The sequence below is a fragment of the Coregonus lavaretus genome (assembly GCF_964263955.1).
Source record: "Coregonus lavaretus genome assembly, chromosome: 32".
Taxonomy (NCBI): domain Eukaryota; kingdom Metazoa; phylum Chordata; class Actinopteri; order Salmoniformes; family Salmonidae; genus Coregonus; species Coregonus lavaretus.
Window position 1 is genome coordinate 31,368,463 of NC_140019.1, and position 21,496 is coordinate 31,389,958.

At 45.2% G+C, this 21,496-nt stretch overlaps 1 protein-coding gene across 2 annotated transcripts in view; it reads right to left on the minus strand.

Moving 5' to 3' along the window:
* Nucleotides 1-21,496, minus strand: part of LOC311107900 (protocadherin-1-like) — a 305,681-nt gene that overhangs the window by 276,351 nt on the left and 7,834 nt on the right. For both annotated transcript variants that reach the window (XM_084150495.1, XM_084150496.1), the window contains exons 2-3: nucleotides 17,574-18,402; nucleotides 10,239-12,425 (exon numbers count right to left, since the gene is read on the minus strand). In XM_084150495.1, coding sequence (XP_084006621.1) covers nucleotides 10,239-12,425; nucleotides 17,574-18,398 — 3,012 coding nt within the window. In that variant the 5' untranslated portion in view covers nucleotides 18,399-18,402. The remainder of the gene's footprint in view (nucleotides 1-10,238; nucleotides 12,426-17,573; nucleotides 18,403-21,496) is intronic.

A 21,496-nucleotide genomic window follows, 5' to 3' on the forward strand; every position in this document is an offset into this window, starting at 1 on the left:
AAGCTCACACACACAAACTGCTGCTACACGCATTTGTCTTCCTACGCCATATTGGACATATAAACACGCACACACAAACCCTGCTGTTAACATGCTCTTCAGTGTGTGTGTGTGTGTTTATGTGTGTAAGAGCTCAACCACAGACGTGTTCACTGCAGGGCAGGGCAGCGAGCATGCACCTCTCCAGAGCTCTGCCACCTGCTACCAACCCTGTCTCGTCTGCCTGGGGTCACACACACACACCACGAGCAAACCCCACAGGGGCAACCACTATCAGGGGTCAAAGATCATATGCAGACACCAGCGTTGCTAGTCACGGGGTTCTAGAGAAGGTGGACGTGGATGGATGTAGTGAAGGAGAGATGGGTCTGTTCCTCTCCTCCTCCTCATTATGATCCGCCTTGTGTTTCTCTTGATTTATTTCTGCTCAATCTGCTCTCCTCCTGATTCCTGACTGGCACCAGCAAGAGAGGGGAGGGGAGGAGGGGGGAGGGGAAACGCCGTCCGTTAGTTAACATCTGCTCTGGGCCCGTTCCTTCACTGCTGATTACATCTCCTCTCTGCGCACTCTCACTCTCACACACACACACACACACACACATGCATGCCGAGACGTCTTCTGCTGTGCTCTCCCCTCCCGTCCTTCTTGTCCACATGTCCATGTATACAGAATGCCACAGATGACATCTGCCAGCACTAGTTTAGTGTCTTCTGTGTTGAAAGCGTACCGTACAGTACCGTACAGTTAGTTGACTTCTATATATACTGCATGGCTTCTAGTATGGATCTCTGTGTTTCAACATGTGAATGTGTGTCTGTGCATTTAGATGTGACAGTCAAGTGTCACAGTATGTCCTTGGAGCGTAGCTAAGTCTAGAAGCAAGCGAGTGTAATCAGGTGTGTATGAGTGTGTGTGTGTGTGTGTGTGTGTGTGTGTGTGTATGAACATGTGTGTATATGTGTGTCAGCATGTGTGTGTGTGTGTGTCAGCATGTGTGTGCACTCACAACAGTGACATATGAAGATTGTGTTCAAATCAGTGTCAGATCGTGTGTGTGTGTCTGTGTGTGTATGCGTATGTGAGTCCATGTGTGTTAATCTATCTGTTAGTGTGTTTGTGTGTGCTGCTGATCCCTTGCCTGCCCTGAGAAGAGACAATAAATAATCATGTTAAATAAGTAATAAATGAAGGTTAGAATATGCCAAGACTCTATCTCTGTAATATGACTGGGAGACTGGGAGACTGAGCAGCTAGTCTTATCTGTCCCCTCACGTCCCCAAAAACATCACACTACACCAATCTCCTTCACCCCCCCACCCGCTAATTAAATAAATGTACGAGGTACGTTCTCACTTTCTCGAGAACAGAAATAACACAGAAAGAGAATTCCTCAGGCAGGCGGAAGATGTGTGCGACAAAGAGCAATAAATATGCCCTAAACTCAACTGAAACCACCCTCATTTACATAAGAATGATGACGTTTTTTATTTTTGGTCTCCCTGTGCGTCATGTTTTCGCCGCAGCCGTGACAGTGCCTTTTGACTCCTCCGTGTTAAGTGGAGGGTGGAAACATGGTAGAATACAGTAGCCAGGGTTTATTGGAATCCTTGTTCATTTTTACGATTATTATGATGATCATTCAAGGCTCTTCATTAGGGCCCCTGTGGGTGAATATGTATGCATGTTTATTTTCCCACCGTAAAAGGCAGCTGAAGTCACCAGACGGGCATTTGGAGGGAGAGATGGAGGGGGGAGGGGGGACGAGATGGAGGGGGGACGAGATGGAGGGGGGAGGGGGGACGAGATGGAGGGGGGTGGGGGGACGAGATGGAGGGGGGAGGGGGGATGAGATGGAGGAGGGAGGGAGGGGGGACGAGATGGAGGGGGGACGAGATGGAGGGGGGAGGGGGGACGAGATGGAGGGGGGATGAGATGGAGGAGGGAGGGAGGGGGGACGAGATGGGGGAGGGAGGGGGGATGAGATGGAGGGGGGAGGGGGGACGAGATGGAGGGGGAGGGGGGACGAGATGGAGTGGGGACGAGATGGAGGGGAAAAGCGAGGAATGGGATAGCGGTGGGGGGAGGCAGATGCTAGCTGACAATGGAGTGTGTGCGTGAAGGCCCTCTGGGGACTGTGTACAGTCTCCAAGGAGCGGCGAGGCGACCAGTGCTGTACCGACAGGGGAGGTCGTCACGCCGACTGGATGGAAAGGAAGTGACAGTCGCGGGAGCGACGCAAGAAAGAGAGAGAGAGAGAGAGAGATCGGGAGGTGTCACACAGGCATGGTGCTAGTAGATCATGTCAGGTGAAATGAGAATAAATGAGGTGAAAGATATGACCTGTTAGCAATACCACACACATCTCCCAACTCCCAAGTGAGCATAAAGATTTATTTTCTGCAGGGGGTTATAGGAGTCAAGGCCATGTTCAAAGTGGTCCTAAGACAACTAACATGCCGGTACAAATAACCTAAGAGATTTGTTCAAACAACCTAAGAGACTTAATTAACACAACTATGTGTGACTGACACCCTTTCAAATGGAGGAATGCCATAATTTTTTACATGGCAGTTAAAGGGATACTTCAGGATTTTGGCAAATCCACAGAGTAAGATAAACTCGTGCCACTGCGATCAGTTTGAAGGAAGTTGCTACCTAGTGTTAGTGTAATTGCTAACTAGTGTTAGCACAATGACTGGAAGTATATGGCAACTGCTAGCGTGCTAGTAGATACCATAGACTTCCAGTCATTCTGCTAACGCTAGTTAGCATTGGCTCTCGAAACTACGTCCAACTTCCTTCATACTGGATCCAGAGACATAAAAATGTTATCCATGAGTTCATCTCACTCTGTGGAAGTTGATAAAGGACTTCATTGTCAAATCCCGAAGTATCCCTTTAACTGCAGAACTTGGGTGCAAATACCATTAGAATTAATTGCAACTTCATATGCTTGACTGAGCTTGCCTGGCTTAATGGACCAATAGAATAGTCCCAAAACTGCTAACCATCTGGCTCTCTAGACAGGTTAGAGCAAATGCTCAAAGTATTGAAAGATTTCAAATAGTACTTGAACCCAGGTCTGGAATGCAATCATGTTTAACATGGGTGTTGACTGTAGCCAAGGGACTTTGACTGTTAGCCTCTTTCACCAATCACCGCGCTATCCTGACAGATGATGAAACAGCTATTGTGAGCTGTTGACAGTCGACCATACGCAGGCTAATAACCCTGACCTTTCTATACTGCTGTTTGTTAAAGAGGTCAAAGGGCAAATGAGGCCCTGGTAAGGGACAAGAGACCCTCTTTACTGAGAGACACTGAGGGAGCCTTTGTCTTATGGGTTCACCTGCCTTGTCTCTCTACAGTCTAGCCCCGGGCAATGGGGGGATGCGCTGGCACACGTGGCTATGCACGGGACACACACACACATGAACACACGTATACATACACATGCATGATGCATAGCCACACAGAAGCGCCCATATGTACACATAGACACACATACACACAGGAGCGCACTCACGCATTCACGCACACACAGACCCACACACACACACAGACCCACACACACACAAACAGACCCACACACACACACACACAGACCCAAACATACATGCACACACACACACACACAGAGGGGGATGGATTGATTATCTTCCGCTGAGTGATGCTCGCTCTGAGGAATTCACATACTACAAAACAAGGGGAAAAAGACTCAACAGCTCCTTTGTGTGTGTGTGACAAGACAACCATTCCCTGTTCCCCTGTCACCGATTCATCCCCCTTACATGTTTCAGCCCAGTCCTGGAGCAACAGCGCCTGAGTAAGGTCTGCATTCCTCAATTTTCACACCTCAAGACCTTCACACCTCAAGACCTTCACACCTCAAGACCTTCATACCTCAAGACCTTCATACCTCAAGACCTTCACACCTCAATACCTTCACACCTCAAGACCTTCACACCTCAAGACCTTCGCACATCAAGACCTTCACACCTCAAGACCCTCATACCTCAAGACCTTCACACCTCAAGACCTTCACACCTCAAGACCTTCACACCTCAAGATTTTCCCACATCAAGATCTTCACACCTCAAGACATGAGACACATTATCTTTGTATCTCTGTTATAAGATTATCAAAACTGTTGGAGGTAAGACATCTTAACTACTGGACATATCTCTATTACTCCCCCGCACATTGACTTGGTACCAGTACCCCCTGTATATAGCCTCGTTATTGTAATTTTATTTATTTTTTACTTTAGTTTATTTAATAAATATTTCTCAACTCTTATTTTTCTTAAAACTGCATTGTTGGTTAAGGGCTTGTAAGTAAGCATTTCATGGTAAGGTCTACACCTGTTGTATTCGGCACATGTGACAAATAAAGTTTGATTTGATTTGTGTGTAACTCTGCAGTACTGGACATGTGTGTAACTCTGCAGTACTAAAGCATAATGAAGGATGTAAAGGACTTCCTGTCTATCTTGGAGCATACTATACAGTATCAGTTAGGATGAAAATACTCCTTCAGATTAACTATCATTTATAAAATACTCCTTCAGATTAACTATCCTTTATAAAACACTCCTTCAGATTAACTATCATTTATAAAATACTCCTTCAGATTAACTATCATTTATAAAATACTCCTTCAGATTAACTATAATTTATAAAATACTCCTTCAGATTAAGTATCATTTATAAAATACTCCTTCAGATTAAGTATCATTTATAAAAGATTCCTTCAGATTAAGTATAATTTATAAAATACTCCTTCAGATTAACTATCATTTATAAAATACTCCTTCAGATTAAGTATCATTTATAAAATACTCCTTCAGATTAACAATCATTTATAAAATACTCCTTCAGATTAAGTATCATTTATAAAATACTTATTCAGATTAACTATCATTTATAAAATACTCCTTCAGATCAAGTATAATTTATAAAATACTCATTCAGATTAAGTATCATTTATAAAATACTCCTTCAGATTAACTATCATTTATAAAATACTCCTTCAGATTGACTATAATCTATAAAATACTTATTCAGATTAACTATCATTTATAAAATACTCCTTCAGATTAAGTATCATTTATAAAATACTCCTTCAGATTAACTATCCTTTATAAAACACTCCTTCAGATTAACTATCATTTATAAAATACTCATTCAGATTAACTATCATTTATAAAATACTCCTTCAGATTAACTATAATTTATAAAATACTCCTTCAGATTAACTATAATTTATAAAATACTCCTTCAGATTAACTATCATTTATAAAATACTCCTTCAGATTAAGTATCATTTATAAAATATTCCTTCAGATTAAGTATCATTAATAAAATACTCCTTCAGATTAACTATCATTTATAAAATACTCCTTCAAATTAAGTATCATTTATAAAATACTCCTTCAGATTAACAATCATTTATAAAATACTCCTTCAGATTAAGTATCATTTATAAAATACTTATTCAGATTAACTATCATTTATAAAATACTCCCTCAGATCAAGTATAATTTATAAAATACTCATTCAGATTAAGTATCATTTATAAAATACTCCTTCAGATTAACTATCATTTATAAAATACTCCTTCAGATTGACTATAATCTATAAAATACTTATTCAGATTAACTATCATTTATAAAATACTTCATCAGATTAACTATAATTTATACAATTCTATAATTTCTACAAACTTTCATCCTGTTATATATTTTTATTTCTGGGCTTGATTGGTGAGGAACAAACCAAATGGGCACGGGTATCCCTGGCAGTGCCAGCAATAAAATAGCTGGCCCAGGGTCCCCTCTGATTGCAGATGAAAAACTGCCAGGCGCAAAGAGCAGAAGTACTTTTGCCACAGCGGCGCTAAAATTTATGTAATTTTCTCCCGTGAAATGCAGACAAAATATGTTATCAGCCTGGGGGCTAACACAGGTGCGGAGCACTGCGAGACTAATGATTCTCATCTCATCAGAGTGTCATGCCAAGTTAGAAGAGACCAACACAGAGGAAAAAATTAAAACCAGCCAACAATAAAAGACTCCATTACCACGATTCTGCTCGTTAAAATGAGGTGCTTTTTATTTTAATTAGCCCGGCATTGTCAACAACTGCTCATGCATAATTCAAATGTTGGTCGGTTTTGCTATTCTCAAATCTTTTGTGGTGGCCATTTTGCCCCTCGCTTGTTTTTTTCCCTATCTATCTACACCTACAGGTATGTTGTATTGTTGTGTCTGTGTGAGTCACCATCGAATGTCACTCAAAGTCTCATTGGGTTGAAGATTACCTAGATATGGGCATTCATTGAGGTATTTATGAAAAAGGGAGTGAAACATTGACTAACCCGATGGTACTCAGGTCAGAGACAGATGGCCATAAAAACTCTCTCTGGTCATTACACAAGGCCTTGTCATATCATCTGCCATGGGACTCATTTGCATAATTGACTCGCTTCTTAGAAGAATAGAGTGACACTCTCTACTTTTCGCCTGTGGCTCCTTGACCACTGCGACAGAAGGAGAGATAGACAGAGCGAGAGACAGATAGAGTGAGTGAGTGAGTGAGTGAGAGAAAGAGTGATTGAGAGTCGGGGAAAGTCAGAAACGACTGTCATGAAAGGCGGAGGTAGGTTAATGAACAGCAGTTAATCGGTGACAGTGGAGGCTGCTGAGGGGAGAACGGCTCATAATAATGGGTGGAACGGAGCAAATGGAATGGCATCAAACCATGTGTTTGATGTATTTGATACCATTCCACTAATTCTGCTCCAGCCTATTACCACGAGCCCGTCCTCCCCAATTAAGGTGCCACCAACCTCCTGTGATGGGTAAGGTGGGTAGAGAGGGTGTATGGATAGACAGAGAGAGAGAGGGCATTAATATTCCCTCATTCTCAGCCCCACTGGGCGGGACGAAGATTGATTTCAGTCTGAAGAAGACACGCCTTGTCATCTCCTTGTTTTGACTCTTCTGACCGAATTTGAGGGAAACAATGGTTGTCTCATCTGAGGGGGCTAAAGGAGAAATATTCCCTCTTTCTTTCTTTCTCTCTGTGCCTTTACATTACGCCTTCGGAAACCATCACTCCCACTCCCACTTCATCAAAAACCAAGAAGGGAAAAGAGACCAGAAGCAACCGTCACCACAACTAGTAGCTGTCCGAATGCATCTCTGTAGCCATCAGACTCTGAGGAACAAGAACACCTATTTCAGCTTGTGAGTAAACAGATATTGGTCGGGCTATAAGCCATGTCGTAACACCGGAAACCAGCGGGCACAAACGAACACAAAAAGCACCCCTGATGCAGCACACACACATTAGCGCACACACACACATTCACTGATTTAAGGCTGCAGTATCCACATCTCTTTATTTTCTCTTAAAGCACAGAGGGAAAACTCAGACACACAAGGTACAGTATTCTGCTATTACAGTCCTACAGTCTATTTAAGAGTGATGGACAAAGAATGATTTGATTATCTCTGTGTGACGACCACAGGAGATGTAATGATGTGAGCTTTAGAGGGACAAACACCCCCCCCCCCCCCCCCACCCATGTCGCACAGCTCCGTGAGTCAGCGCGCACACACACACACAACACACTGGTCATTCCGTTTCCATGGCGACTGCGCAAGCTGAGGGCAGAATCGACGTTGTTTAAGCAGCACGGATGCAGGAGGAATTCCAATGCTGGGAGGGTGGGTAAGACAGAATGGAAATATAAGCTCTTTCCTCTAATATACATTCCATATTGAGGGAAAACTTCATATTGGGTTAGGGTTGGGGAATATAGATTTCATTTGACTGACAATCGAGAGCTTGGGAATGACTATAAGGTTCTATCTGCAAAAAGATGATTCTGAGATAATTGCCATTAAAATTCCGAACCCTCATTGGTTTGAATGGTGTCAGCAATTTTGGTATCTTGTATTATCTTGAATTTAACATGAATTAGGGGTATTTAAAGTACTATATAGGTAGAGAAAATGTTATAGAACAAGGCTATGTCAAATGCAGCTAGAACCTTATAGTCCCAAGCTCTCGAAATGTCAGACGTTTCGATTTTCAAAAACAGAAAGACAAAAATATTAGCAACAAAAAAGGTAATTGTTAAGGTTTATATTTTATAAATGGCATGTAGGCTAATGCAGGTATAGGAGCTAATTTAGCATTTAGAGTGAGGTCAAGGCTTTCTAAATATCCGCTTGATTGTTGTTTCTCTGAAACATTCAAGTTAAAATGCTAACTGAGAGCGGGGAGTCATAAGTAGTACTATGTGGGGACTGGGGAGTGCATGTCCAAAGAAAAAACATAGTTTTTTGTGCCGCTGTTAGTCCAACCCATGTAACCCATTGTGTAATTTAGCGTGTTAGCTGTATGGAAAGTTAATGGTTGTCAACAAAGAAAGATGATAATGAAAATGGAAACTGTACCTTAAGCATTAATTTCCCATTTGTAGTTTTAATCCCCATTTGGCCCGTCCCAAAATCTTACTTTACCTCAAGCCCAATGCCCATGGAATGCACAGAGAGTGTGATTTCACCATTTTAACAATGTTTTTATTTAAATAAAATTGGATTTAGTTGCAAAAAACGGTGAACAGAATTTCTCCCAGGGTACAATATTTTTGCTAACAAAGAAATGGATAAAACAAAAACAGAAGCAAAATGTAAATGTCTCGTCAAAATGGGGATAACTGCAGCTTTAAATACAGTTGAACACAAGCAACATGGAACACTGAACTGCAATGCCTCCTGGGTACTCTACTGTAGCAAACATTATGACGCTCACTTGAAGCATGACAATAACAGTACTACCTCCTGTATTCAAATGCGTGTGTGTGTGTGTGTGTGTGTGTAATTTGATTGTTAGAGCATTTTGAAGGTGAATGCAGGCATCACTAACAAGGACAACTGAGTGGCTCAGTTACACACAGAAAATGAATGTGCTCCATTTGAGTACAAATCACACACAGGAAATGTTGCAATCAGAACAAACACATGATGAGTAAAACAAAAAATACAACAACAGCAAACATAGTTTGTTATTCACATATGTACAACTTGCATATTACTACGATTGTCTCCAAATCATTATACGAACAAAGCAATCTTGGTTTTTTTGGTATACTCTCCAACGGATACTACTGCAAAACGCAATCAACCTCGGTCTCCTGTTTTTTTTTCAGAGCCTCTCGTTTCACAGTGGATGTGACATTATTCACAGCTTGCCGGGGCCTCGAGTCCATTACTCATAAAGGTGCCATACCACGCTCCTTATGAGCATGAATTTAATGACCCCACATATGTACGTTAAATAAAGCAAGGCACTCTCTGTGTACAGGCGAGCGGGGACGGAATTACCTGCCATTAATCTGTACAAACAATTGACTTAAGCCCCAGTAAATGAAGAGTCCTTTTTCAATAGCCTAACAGGATGTGCAGCGGCAGGCTTCAAAATAACACAAGGTGTCTGAAAGGACCTTCCCTTGTCGTTAAGTGTGCTTTTTTTGTAATGTCTTCTTTCCCTCCCTTCCCCCTCTCCCTTCTTTCCCCTTGGCTATCTACCCTTTGCTGAAAGGTTTTAATTATTTTGAAGTGAAAACATAAAAAAAGTGCAGTTAGGCCCAGCTGGTACTCTCAAGTGGTAGCCAACAGACAATAAAAGTGTCTGAGGAATTCACCAGCACTTTGTCACACTCAAATGAACAAACTCAGTGTGAAGGGAAATAGAATCCTGCCATAAAGAGGGACTTTAAAACCAATTTATTTCTCTAAACACATTCAAATATACGGAATGACTCTGTGTGGGGCAGTGTAAGTGCCCAACCAAAGATATGCAAAGTAAAAACAACACAAAAACATAAGCTCCTTCATTTAAACCCCCCGAAAAGGTGAGATACAATTAAGTACAAAATATGATATTTCCTTCTTAGCGTGAAAGTGTAGTGAGTCCATTTTAAGGTGAAGATAAAAATTAAATGACAAAAATAAACATAACGAAAAATATAAATAAAAACGAGAGATGAAAAGGCAAGCCTGCCCTGATTTGGGAAAGGTAGTGGCGTGATCGCGGTGAGAGAATGAGTGATCAGTGCAGCTTTGGTAGCAGATCTCTGTGATTCAGTCCCATGTCTACCAAACCTCGTCGCTCCACATAATGTTCCTGTTGTACCCTGCTGTGTTTACGAAGTAGTCGCCTACCTGTTTGTTGCTGTATTTTGGCGGGTTTGCCTTGTAGCTGTAATCCGAATATTGATCGGAGCCTGTAGAGTTGTTGTCACCCGTGCCCACAAAGGTGTTGGTGGCGGGCAGGTCCTGAACGGCTTGGTGCTTCTTGGAGGCAGAGGGCGACTGGGGCTGCAGCTGGATGGAGGGCAGGGGGGAGTTGGAGCGGTAGTGTCTGCCCAGGTCGGGGCTGCCCGGGGGGTAGTTGAGGGGCAGGTGGATCCGGGGACTGTCATTGACACTATCGTTTATGAGGTTGAAGTTGAGGCCCTTCTGGAGGCTTGCCTCTTCTTCCTCCTCCAGTGGCTTGGCGGGCTTGGGCGCCTTGCCCTTCTTGCTCTTTTTGCCCTTGCCGTTCTTCGGCCCTGCTTTAGGGGCGTACAGGTCCTTGCTCTCCTTCTTGCCTGCCTGGTAGCCGCTCTTGGTGTCCTTCTGCATGCGATGGCGGATCACCACCACCACCACAATGACCAGGATGACTCCGGCGATGCCCGCTAGGCTGCCGTACAGGATGTTGCTGCGCTGGGCCAGCGCGTAGTTGGGGTCCCCGGCAATGTCTCTGTCCAGAGGAGTGTAGAGGCTGTGACCCACCAGAGACTCGATCAGGGTGATGTTGCCCATGGTCTCGTTGACGAAGATGTGGACCAGGGCGGTGGTGTGACGTTGTGGCTTGCCTTTGTCGCTCACCTTCACCACCAAACGGTGGAGCCCGTTGTGCTTGCGGGTGAACTCCTGGGCCAGGGTGATCTCCCCATTGTTGGGTGAGATGTGGAACAGTCCGTAGGGGTTCCCGCCGGTGATGCTGAAGACCAGCTCGGCGTTGGGTCCCGTGTCAATGTCTTCGGCCTCCACCACTTCCACGCGTGTCTCGGGGGTCGTGAGAGGTGGGAGGTACTTGTAGGAGGAGTTAGAGGGCTTGGTGACATAGGGGGAGTTATCGTTCTCGTCCAAGACGTTGATGGTCACACCCACGTAGGAGGACCTGGGAGGGTCACCGGCGTCCACAGCCTTGAGGCGGAAAGTGTATGTGCTCTCCTTCTCGCGATCAAAGGAGATGCTGGAGAGGATAGTGCCTGTGCCGTTCTGGATGACAAACTTGCCATTGTCGGGCTCCACCGAGAGCCGCACCCTGGCGTTCTCGCCCTTATCTGCGTCGATGACCGTCACCATGCCGACAGGGCTGAGCGGAGGCATGTTCTCCAAGACGGAGAAGCTGTAGCCGCTCAACATGAACTTGGGGTCGTTGTCGTTACGGTCCAGCACCTTGACCACCACCGTGGCCGTCCCCCTCAGGCTAGGCGAGCCCTTATCGGCTGCCGCCACATGGAACTCGTAGTGCTCTCTGTGCTCACGGTCCAGCGTGTTCATCACGCGCACCTCTCCCGTTTTGGGGTCGATCTCAAAGAGCCCCTTAGTGGTCGAGTCCATGATGATGCTGTAGGTCAGCTCTGCGTTGGAGCCACTGTCCGCGTCCGTGGCCACCACATCCAGCACCTTATCACCTGGCTGGTTCTCCTCTGCAAAGTCCACCTCGAACAGGGTGGGGGAAAAGACCGGCGCATTGTCATTCATGTCGGTGACTTGCACCTTCAGGGAGTTGGTGCTGGACAGTGCAGGGTTACCTGAGTCCACTGCTACTATTTCAATCCTGTAGTCCTTGATGCGCTCGTAGTCTAGCAGGGTCGTGGTCTGCAGGAAGTATTTCCTCTTGCGGTCGTTGGCTGACTCGCTGGCGGGCCGCAGCTGGAAGGGTACGTCCCCGGCCACCACGCAGGTGACCACGGCGTTCTCCCCTTCATCACGGTCCGACACCTGCACCAGGGCCACGGGCGTGCCGATGGGCATGTCCTCTGAGATGTTGGCCACACCGTCGTGGTGGGTGACCAGGCCAATGCCACGGATCTCGATGGCGGGTGCATTGTCATTCTGGTCCTTGACGTTGATGGTCACCAGGACTTTGGAGCTCTTGGAGTTGGGGCTGCGGTCCTTGGCCACCACAAAGAACTTGAGGAAGCTCTCCTCCTCACGGTCCACCAGCCCCTTGACGTAGATGATCCCTGTGGAGCGGTCGATGCGCAGCAACCTCTGGACGGCATCGGAGGCCTGGTGCAGGCTGTAGTCGATCTCCCCGTTGGTACCCATGTCAGCATCGTTGGCTTTCACCTGGACACACGCACACACACAGAAAAAACATAAAATATTAGCCTTTAGCTTCTGCAACCTACCATTTTCAAAACCCAGAAACAATTGTAAATTCCCTGCTAGATTGTATCAAAGCCTTGATTCTCCCCATAGCTCAAGTTCATGCTCTGTGTCATTCATAATGGACTATCAAAACTAAGCATGCGCAGCCCCACATAAACATCTAGTGATTGTCACATGGGTCATTGGCAGCTAATGGGGAAATGACTGAGCATGTTAATGTTCCTCCTATTATCAAAAGGCCCTTGTTCCTACAGGGGCCATTAGGAGGAGATAGAGTGACAGGGATTGGTGGCAACGGATTGACTTGGCCCTGCCTCTGTAATCCTTGCCAAAACAAGAAACTTCCCATAAGAAACTGAGAACAGCCTTGCATTAGAAACGTTAACACATTAGGAAACAAGCCATCTCCGTAATCTACACATAGGGGAATGTCAACTCAGTGAGTTTGGTAATAAGGATCCTAATATATTTTATCCCATTATAGGCCCATGATTACACAGTTTAAATAGAGGTGTCTGTGAGTTGATCTGGTGTAAATGGACTGGGCAAATAAGCGAGGTATCATTTAGAATCGAAGTAAACCAACGAATCTCTTTAACTGTCGGACCCAACCTTACAGTGTCACTCTGACACCTTACCACCTGACACACCGAGATCCACTTGTCATCTTTCTAACATTACTCATCCTTAAACACACGTGGTAAAGCACTGTATGACTTACCCCACAGGATAGTCAAATAGAATGACCCAGCCCTCCCATTACTGAGCCATGCATGACTTAATGTGACTCAGACATCAGATTATCCATGGGGTTTATTGGTATAATGCTCTATGTGACTCATTCCATTTTATCTTCCACAGAAACCTCAGAATGCATTTCACTTAACAGGCATTTGGAGAGCATTCCTTTGAGGAAGCAGAAATGCTTGATTGACACGTCTGACCCGTTTAAGTCATCAAATTAGACCATTTTTCCGCCCTTGCCGTTCATTTGCTACTGCTCCCTTAGCAGGATCATGAAGGGAGAAAACACTCTTGACACGCTCTTTGAAAACATCTTGAACGCATGGACTAATTGTTGACTGAGAGATTAACAGTATTTATACACATTTTATGCCTGGACACTTCGTCTCAAATTGCTCCTGGAACCCGGACAACTGTAGTGCTCGCCTTATCGGCTGTGTTGCACTGCAATCCAATATGCCATTCTCAGAACCTGTCAATAATTCACTAGTGTTTTGTAAAACCGGTGGTTAAAGCGACAGACGGAAGAGGAAGAAAAATCAATTCGCTGAGGAGAATATAATTTGGTTCCATCGTTTCCTCTACCTTAACCCTGTTGTTTTGTATCGGTGCCCAGGCCCCATGGGAAATAGGGGGCCTAATGTAATGAGGGTGCTTGTCAAGTGGAGTTTGAGGGCTCTTGGGATGTTAGTGTTAGCTAGTTCACCAGTTCCTCTCACAGTCTCTCCACCAGATATAATTAGTGAAGTATAAATATGGTGTGGGGAGTCGAATAGCTGAACCAAAAAGTCTGAGTTTAAAGGCTATTTTCTTTCAAATAAGTTACTCTAAGTGAATCTACTTCATTGCGCTTTTGACTGAAACAAATGGCCCCAGAGCATGACATGGCAGTTATATTCATGTGTGAGAGGTAGAGAGATATAAACTTTGTGACTGAGTCAATGAGTGGCTTGCGAAAGTATTCACCCCCCTTGGCATTTTTCCTATTTTGTTCCCTTACAACCTGGAATTAAAATTGATTTTGGGGGGGTTTGTATCATTTGATTTACACAACATGACTACCACTTTGAAGATGCTAAATATTTTTTATTGTGAAACTAACAAGAAATAAGACAAAAAAACTGAAAACTTGAGCGTGCATAACTATTCACCCCCCCAAAGTCAATAGTTTGTAGAGCCACCTTTTGCAGCAATTACAGCTGCAAGTCTCTTGGGGTATGTCTCTATAAGCTTGGCACATCTAGCCACTGGGATTTTTGCCCGTTCTTCAAGGCAAAACTGCTCCAGCTACTTCAAGTTGGATTGGTTCCGCTGGTGTACAGCAATCTTTAAGTCATACCACAGATTCTCAATTGGATTGAGGTCTGGGCTTTGACTAGGCCATTCCAAGACATTTAAATGTTTCCCCTTAAACCACTCGAGTGTTGCTTTAGCAGTATGCTTAGGGTCATTGTTCTGCTGGAAGGTGAACCTCCGCCCCAGTCTCAAATCTCTCGAAGACTGAAACAGGTTTCCCTATGGACAGATACTCCAATCTCCGCTGTGGAGCTTTGCAGTTCTTTCAAGGTTATCTTTGGTCTCTCTGTTGCCTCTCTGATTAATGCCCCCCTTGCCTGGTCTGTGAGTTTTGGTGGGCGGCCCTCTCTTGGCAGGTTTGTTGTGGTGCCATATTCTTTCCATTTTTTAATCATGGATTTAATGGTGCTCCGTGGGATGTTCAAAGTGTCTGATATTTTTTTATAACCCAACCCTGATCTGTACTTCTCCACAACTTTGTCCCTGACCTGTTTGGAGAGCTCCTTGGTCTTCATGGTGCCGCTTGCTTGGTGGTGCCCCTTGCTTAGTGGTGTTGCAGACTCTGGGGCCTTTCAGAACAGGTGTATATATACTGAGATCATGTGACAGATCATGTGACACTTAGATTGCACACAGGTGGACTTTATTTAATTAATTATGTGACTTCTGAAGGTAATTGGTTGCACCAGATCTTATTTAGGGTCTTCATAGCAAAGTGGGAGAATACACATGCACCCACCACTTTTCTGTTATTTATTTTGTAGAATGTTTTGAAACAAGTTATGTTTTTAATTTCACTTCACCAATTTGGACTATTTTGTGTATGTCCATTACATTAAATCCAAATAAAAATCCATTTAAATTACAGGTTGTAATGCAACAAAATAGGAAAAACGCCAAGGGGGATGAATACTTTTGCAAGGCACTCTATGTCTATCTAACTGTAAGTCACTCTGGATAAAAGTGTCTACTAAATTACTAAAATGAAAAAAGATATATATTTAAATAAATGTACAGTATATACAGTAGGGAGAACAAGTATTTGATACACTGCCGATTTTGCAGGTTTTCCTACATACAAAGCATGTAGAGGTCTGTAATTTTTATCATAGGTACACTTCAACTGTGAGAGACGGAATCTAAAACAAAAATCCAGAAAATCACATTGTATGATTTTTAAGTAATTAAATTGCATTTTATTGCATGACATAAGTATTTGATCACCTACCAACCAGTAAGAATTCCGGCTCTCACAGACCTGTTAATTTTTCTTTAAGAAGCCCTCCTGTTCTCTACTCATTAACTGTATTAACTTCACCTGCTTGAACTCGTTACCTGTATAAAAGACACCTGTCCACACACTCAATCAAACAGACTCCAACCTCTCCACTATGGCCAAGACCAGAGAGCTGTGTAAGGACATCAGGGATAAAATTGTAGACCTGCACAAGGCTGGGATGGGCTACAGGACAATAGGCAAGCAGCTTGGTGAGAAGGCAACAACTGTTGGCGCAATTATTAGAAAATGGAAGAAGTTCAAGATGACGGTCAATCACCCTCGGTCTGGGGCTCCATGCAAGATCTCACCTCGTGGGGCATCAGTGATCATGAGGAAGGTGAGGGATCAGCCCAGAACTACACGGCAGGACCTGGTCAATGACCTGAAGAGAGCTGGGACCACAGTCTCAAAGAAAACCATTAGTAGCACACTACGCCGTCAAGGATTTAAAATCCTGCAGCGCACGCAAGGTCCCCCTGCTCAAGCCAGCGTATGTCCAGGCCCGTCTGCTGTTTGCCAATGACCATCTGGATGATCCAGAGGAGGAATGGGAGAAGGTCATGTGGTCTGATGAGACATAAATAGAGCTTTTTGGTCTAAACTCCACTCGCCGTGTTTGGAGGAAGAAGAAGGATGAGTACAACCCCAAGAACACCATCCCAACCGTGCAGCATGGAGGTGGAAACATCATTCTTTGGGGATGCTTTTCTGCAAAGGGGACAGGACGACTGCACCGTATTGAGGGGAGGATGGATGGGGCCATGTATCACGAGATCTTGGCCAACAACCTCCTTCCCTCAGTAAGAGCATTGAAGATGGGTCGTGGCTGGGTCTTCCAGCATGACAACGACCCGAAACACACAGCCAGGGCACCTAAGGAGTGGCTCCGTAAGAAGCATCTCAAGGTCCTGGAGTGGCCTAGCCAGTCTCCAGACCTGATCCCAATAGAAAATCTTTGGAGGGAGCTGAAAGTCCGTATTGCCCAGCGACAGCCCCGAAACCTGAAGGATCTTGAGAAGGTCTGTATGGAGGAGTGGGCCAAAATCCCTGCTGCAGTGTGTGCAAACCTGGTCAAGTCCTACAGGAAACGTATGATCTCTGTAATTGCAAACAAAGGTTTCTGTACCAAATATTAAGTTCTGCTTTTCTGATGTATCAAATACTTATGTCATGCAATAAAATGCAAATTAATTACTTAAAAATCATACAATGTGATTTTCTGGATTTTTGTTTTAGATTCCGTCTCTCACAGTTGAAGTGTACCTATGATAAAAATGACAGACCTCTACATGCTTTGTAAGTAGGAAAAACTGCAAAATCGGCAGTGTATCAAATACTTGTTCTCCCCACTGTAGTCTCTGTGTATGTAATGTAGGTATCTCTGTGTATGTACTGTAGGTATATCTGTGTATGTACTGTAGGTATATCTGTGTATGTACTGTAGGTATATCTGTGTATGTACACTAGGTATCTCTGTGTATGTACTGTATGTATCTCTGTGTATGTACTGTAGGTATCTCTGTGTATGTACTGTAGGTATCTCTGTGTATGTACTGTAGGTATCTCTGTGTATGTACTGTAGGTATCTCTGTGTATGTACTGTAGGCATCTCTGTGTATGTACTGTAGGTATCTCTGTGTATGTACTGTAGGTATCTCTGTGTATGTACTGTAGGTATCTATGTGTATGTACTGTAGGTATCTCTGTGTATGTACTGTAGGTATCTCTGTGTATGTACTGTAGGTATCTCTGTGTATGTACTGTAGGTATCCCTGTGTGTCTAGTACCTGCAGGACTGAATGTCCCATAGGGCTGTTCTCGGCCAGCTCAGCCTCATAGTGGCTCCTCTCGAACTTGGGTGCATTGTCGTTCTGGTCGGTGACGGTCACCCTCAGCAGGGCGCTGCTGGCGCGCGGCGGTGTGCCCCCGTCCACCACACGGATGTTGAGATCATACGAGTCTTTCTGCTCGCGGTCCAGGTTGCCCATAACGATGAGCTGCGGCTGCTTCTCGTCTGTGTCCTCGGCCACCTGCAGGCTGAAGAGCTGGTCGGCGTCGATCCCGGCACTAAGCGAGTACTCGGCCACGCCGTTGTGGCCCGAGTCCTTGTCGCTGGCCATGGGGATGGAGAAGAGTGCCCCGATGTGCGTGTTCTCTGGGATGGACAGCATGAGGATGGGTGAGGTGAACTGGGGTGTGTTGTCGTTGACGTCCTGCACCTCGATGCGGCCCTCGATCAGCCGCGGTCCCTGGCCCTGCTTCAGGTCCGTGATGGACACCTCGAACTCCAGGAAGCACTTGTCGCCCTCAAACAGGTTACGGCAGTCCCGCAGTGTCTCACGGTCGATGGGGACCTCTGTGGTGTAGATGTCTCCAGTCTTGCCGTCCACGCGCAGGTAAGGGGTGCCCACCTCCAGCTTGTACAGGTGGCCCGAGTCGGGCAGGCCCTCATCCGATGCCAGGCTGCCGATCAACGTGTTGGGCGGCTGCTCCTCGAGCATCCGGTAGAGAATGTCAGTGGGAGCGGCGCCACAGCAAACCAGAAGCATGGCGGCCAACACCAGCGTGGCATCCCACCTCAGCGCCATCACTCTGCTCGACTGGCACAGCATCGGTCTGTAAGAAAAACAAAGACAAAGACAAACAAACATGATTAGAAATGGCCTCATCTTCTAGAAAGGTCTGAACAACTTTTAAAGACACTTGGGTAACTCTTCGGGATTTATGACAGGTCTCGTTTTAATTTATTGCAAACTTCTTCACACGAGACACTAAATGTGTCTGAAACAATTACTTGTGTGTGACCTCTGTTTCGTGAGAGTTCGAGCCATGTCCAATCCATAACACGGACTCAACCTTGTATCTCTCCCAGGTACTTCAATGACATATGCAGCAGTAGACTAAGGGGAAGGATAAGAACCATTTTACTGCCACTGTTGCCTACCTCCTCCTGCTAATTCTGGACTTTGACAACATTAGGTGTCCTTCAGCTATTCCAAGGGTACCAAAAATTGCGTACAGCTCACTAATTTGGACTTCCTTTGAAACTGAATATGCCACTAAAAGGCAGCAACTAGCAAACTCATATGTGGTGCCAAATCCCAGGGGTTTTGTTTTCAGCGCCGATTATATCACAACCAAAAGCAACCCAATCAAGGCCTAATTGAACACACGGTAATTTACACACAAAGCAACTCTCCTTTTGATTCTTAACCTCTTCCCTCCTTTATTAATTACCTCTCTGTTTCAGCACACAGCTTTGATCCCCATTTCCCCACTTCCCTGTTCTCCCCTGGCTCTAATTCACTTCACTGTATATTTTCTCTGCGTGTGGAGAGTCTCATGCTCGCTGCAACCGGGGCAAGGAGACAGGTCTGCGGGGGTTAATCTGTGGAGTTTCTCACGTCCTTGTTTTTGAAAGGATGTCTTCTAATCATCCCCACGTCCCAGTCCCCCTGTCCCCCCGTCCCTCTCCCCAGATGCTCTGTATAAAGAAATGAGGAATGACTGATTTGCCTTCTCTTCCTCCTCATCCTCCTCCTCTTCGTAAATACATGTGTGTGTGTTGTGCTAGTGTGAGTACACCATTGCAAAGATAAGAGAGGAGGAAAATAAACCTTCATTTCCTGGAAGTCTGTGGTCCCCTGGTGTATAAGGGGCTCTTTAATGAGGCAAAATAATAATAATAATAAGAGAGAGAGAGAGAGAGAGAGAGAGAGAGAGAGAGAGAGAGAGAGAGAGAGAGAGAGAGAGAGAGAGAGAGAGAGAAACACACACATCAGTAGGGAGCAGTTGTTTGTTCCGTGTGACGCCGATTGAGATGAGAAATATTACACACCAGGCCTAAACACACGTCCACAACACACACACACTCACTTTTTCCCACACACACCACACACACAATAAATGACATATAGGCTTCTCAAGCATATACCAACAGAACGCTCCTCATACCCAGGCAGGAGAGATGTACTAATGAGGCTGGTGAGGAACAGGGGCTGCACTCTATGATTGAGGGTGAGCAAGTGGGAGAGAGACTCATTTTTGTAGTCTAAATCTGGGTCTGCAAATGACAGCTCCTCTTTCCCCTGATGACACTCACACAGTCAGAATTATAAAGTGTGTGTTCAGTTTGTGTGTGTAAGTGTTTTTCTGTATGGTAGAGCGTGTGTTTTTGTGTGTGGTAGAGCGTGGAGGGCTTTTCAGAGGTGCAAAATACCTCACCCCCGGCCTCAGGATTACCTCTCCACTTCTCAGCAGGTCAGGTATTTCACAACTCTGAAGAGGCCAGGGAGAACAGGCTGCATTGAATTCTGTACCGCTGGTGGGGAAAAACACAGACGTCCACTAAAAACCCATCCAACCAACTGACCACATCATGGACCTGTTTATTGAAAACCTAGAGAGGCCATAGTTGGTGATAGAGACCAAACTCTATCACCAAAAATGTATCATCACGCCACTGTCACAGATGTGTGTACATACACATGTAGTAGATATGAAATGATAAGCGTGTGAGGGTGTGTGTATTGTTGTGTATTGTTAGATATTACTGCACTGTTGGAGCTAGGAACACAAGCATTTTGCTTCACCCGCAATAACATCTACTAAATACGTGTATGAGACCAATGAAATGTGATTTGACTGGTTTCATTATGATGGATGGTGCTAAAGGGGCAGTGAGAGACTCGGGTTGAGTTCCAAATGGCACCCTATTCCTTATATAGTGGTATGGGCACTGGTGGGTACTGGTCAAAATAAGTGTACTACATAGGGAATAGGGTGCCATTTGGAATGCAGACTCTGTGCTACTGGCCGGGGGGCCTTGGAAATGGTCTCTGGAGAAGCCATGCACCAGCCACAGGAAGATCCCCACTTGTTCATCACAGCCTTCCCCACACCTCTGGACTCTCACTGGAACAGTCTCACTCGTCTGTGAATGTGTGTGTGTGTGCGTGACGAGAATGTGTGTCAGAGAGCAGAGTCAGGGAGCCGTTGAGGCTCGAGCACAGAGGAGAAGTGAGGAGCAACATCGCTAGTGTGTGCTCTGAGAGAGAGAGAGAGAGAGAGAGAGAGAGAGAGAGAGAGAGAGAGAGAGAGAGAGAGAGAGAGAGAGAGAGAGAGGGTAGGTTCCTGTGTGTGTGTGTGCGTGAGTGCGTGACTGGTCAAACTGAGTGGCCTGGCAGAGAGGTGGACATTGTGATGGAAATGAAACACCCCGGTGGCTCTGAGTGGCAGGGCCCCTTAACGACTCCAACGTTTACAAGACACTCGAAACTTAAGAAAGTCACATCTACATCTAGCACCTGGCATTGCCTTAATCTCCCCCCTTACCCCTTACCCACTACCCCTTTCAGCCTTCCTGGAGAGGGGAGAGGGGCACTCCGACCAGTGTCCAGACATGCAAGCACAGACAATAGCGCATATATTTTAATGACAATGGGCCGTCAACACAGCTTTCTCCCGTGCATTATCTGTCAACATTAGCAGTCCAGGATTTAGCGGACAGTGGGTCCGATTTATGGCGGCGCCGCTTTTTGGCTACTAAATCAACATGGGCGGCCTCTCATCAGCAGTGCTGGAGAGATGTGTGTGTGAGCAATGCGTGAGAATTCGAAATAGAACACGCGAGCGAGAGAGAGCGAGAGAGAGGGCGCTCTGCTGTCGTAGAATACCTTGGAAACTAGAAGCTTCCTCGTTCCTTCTCACC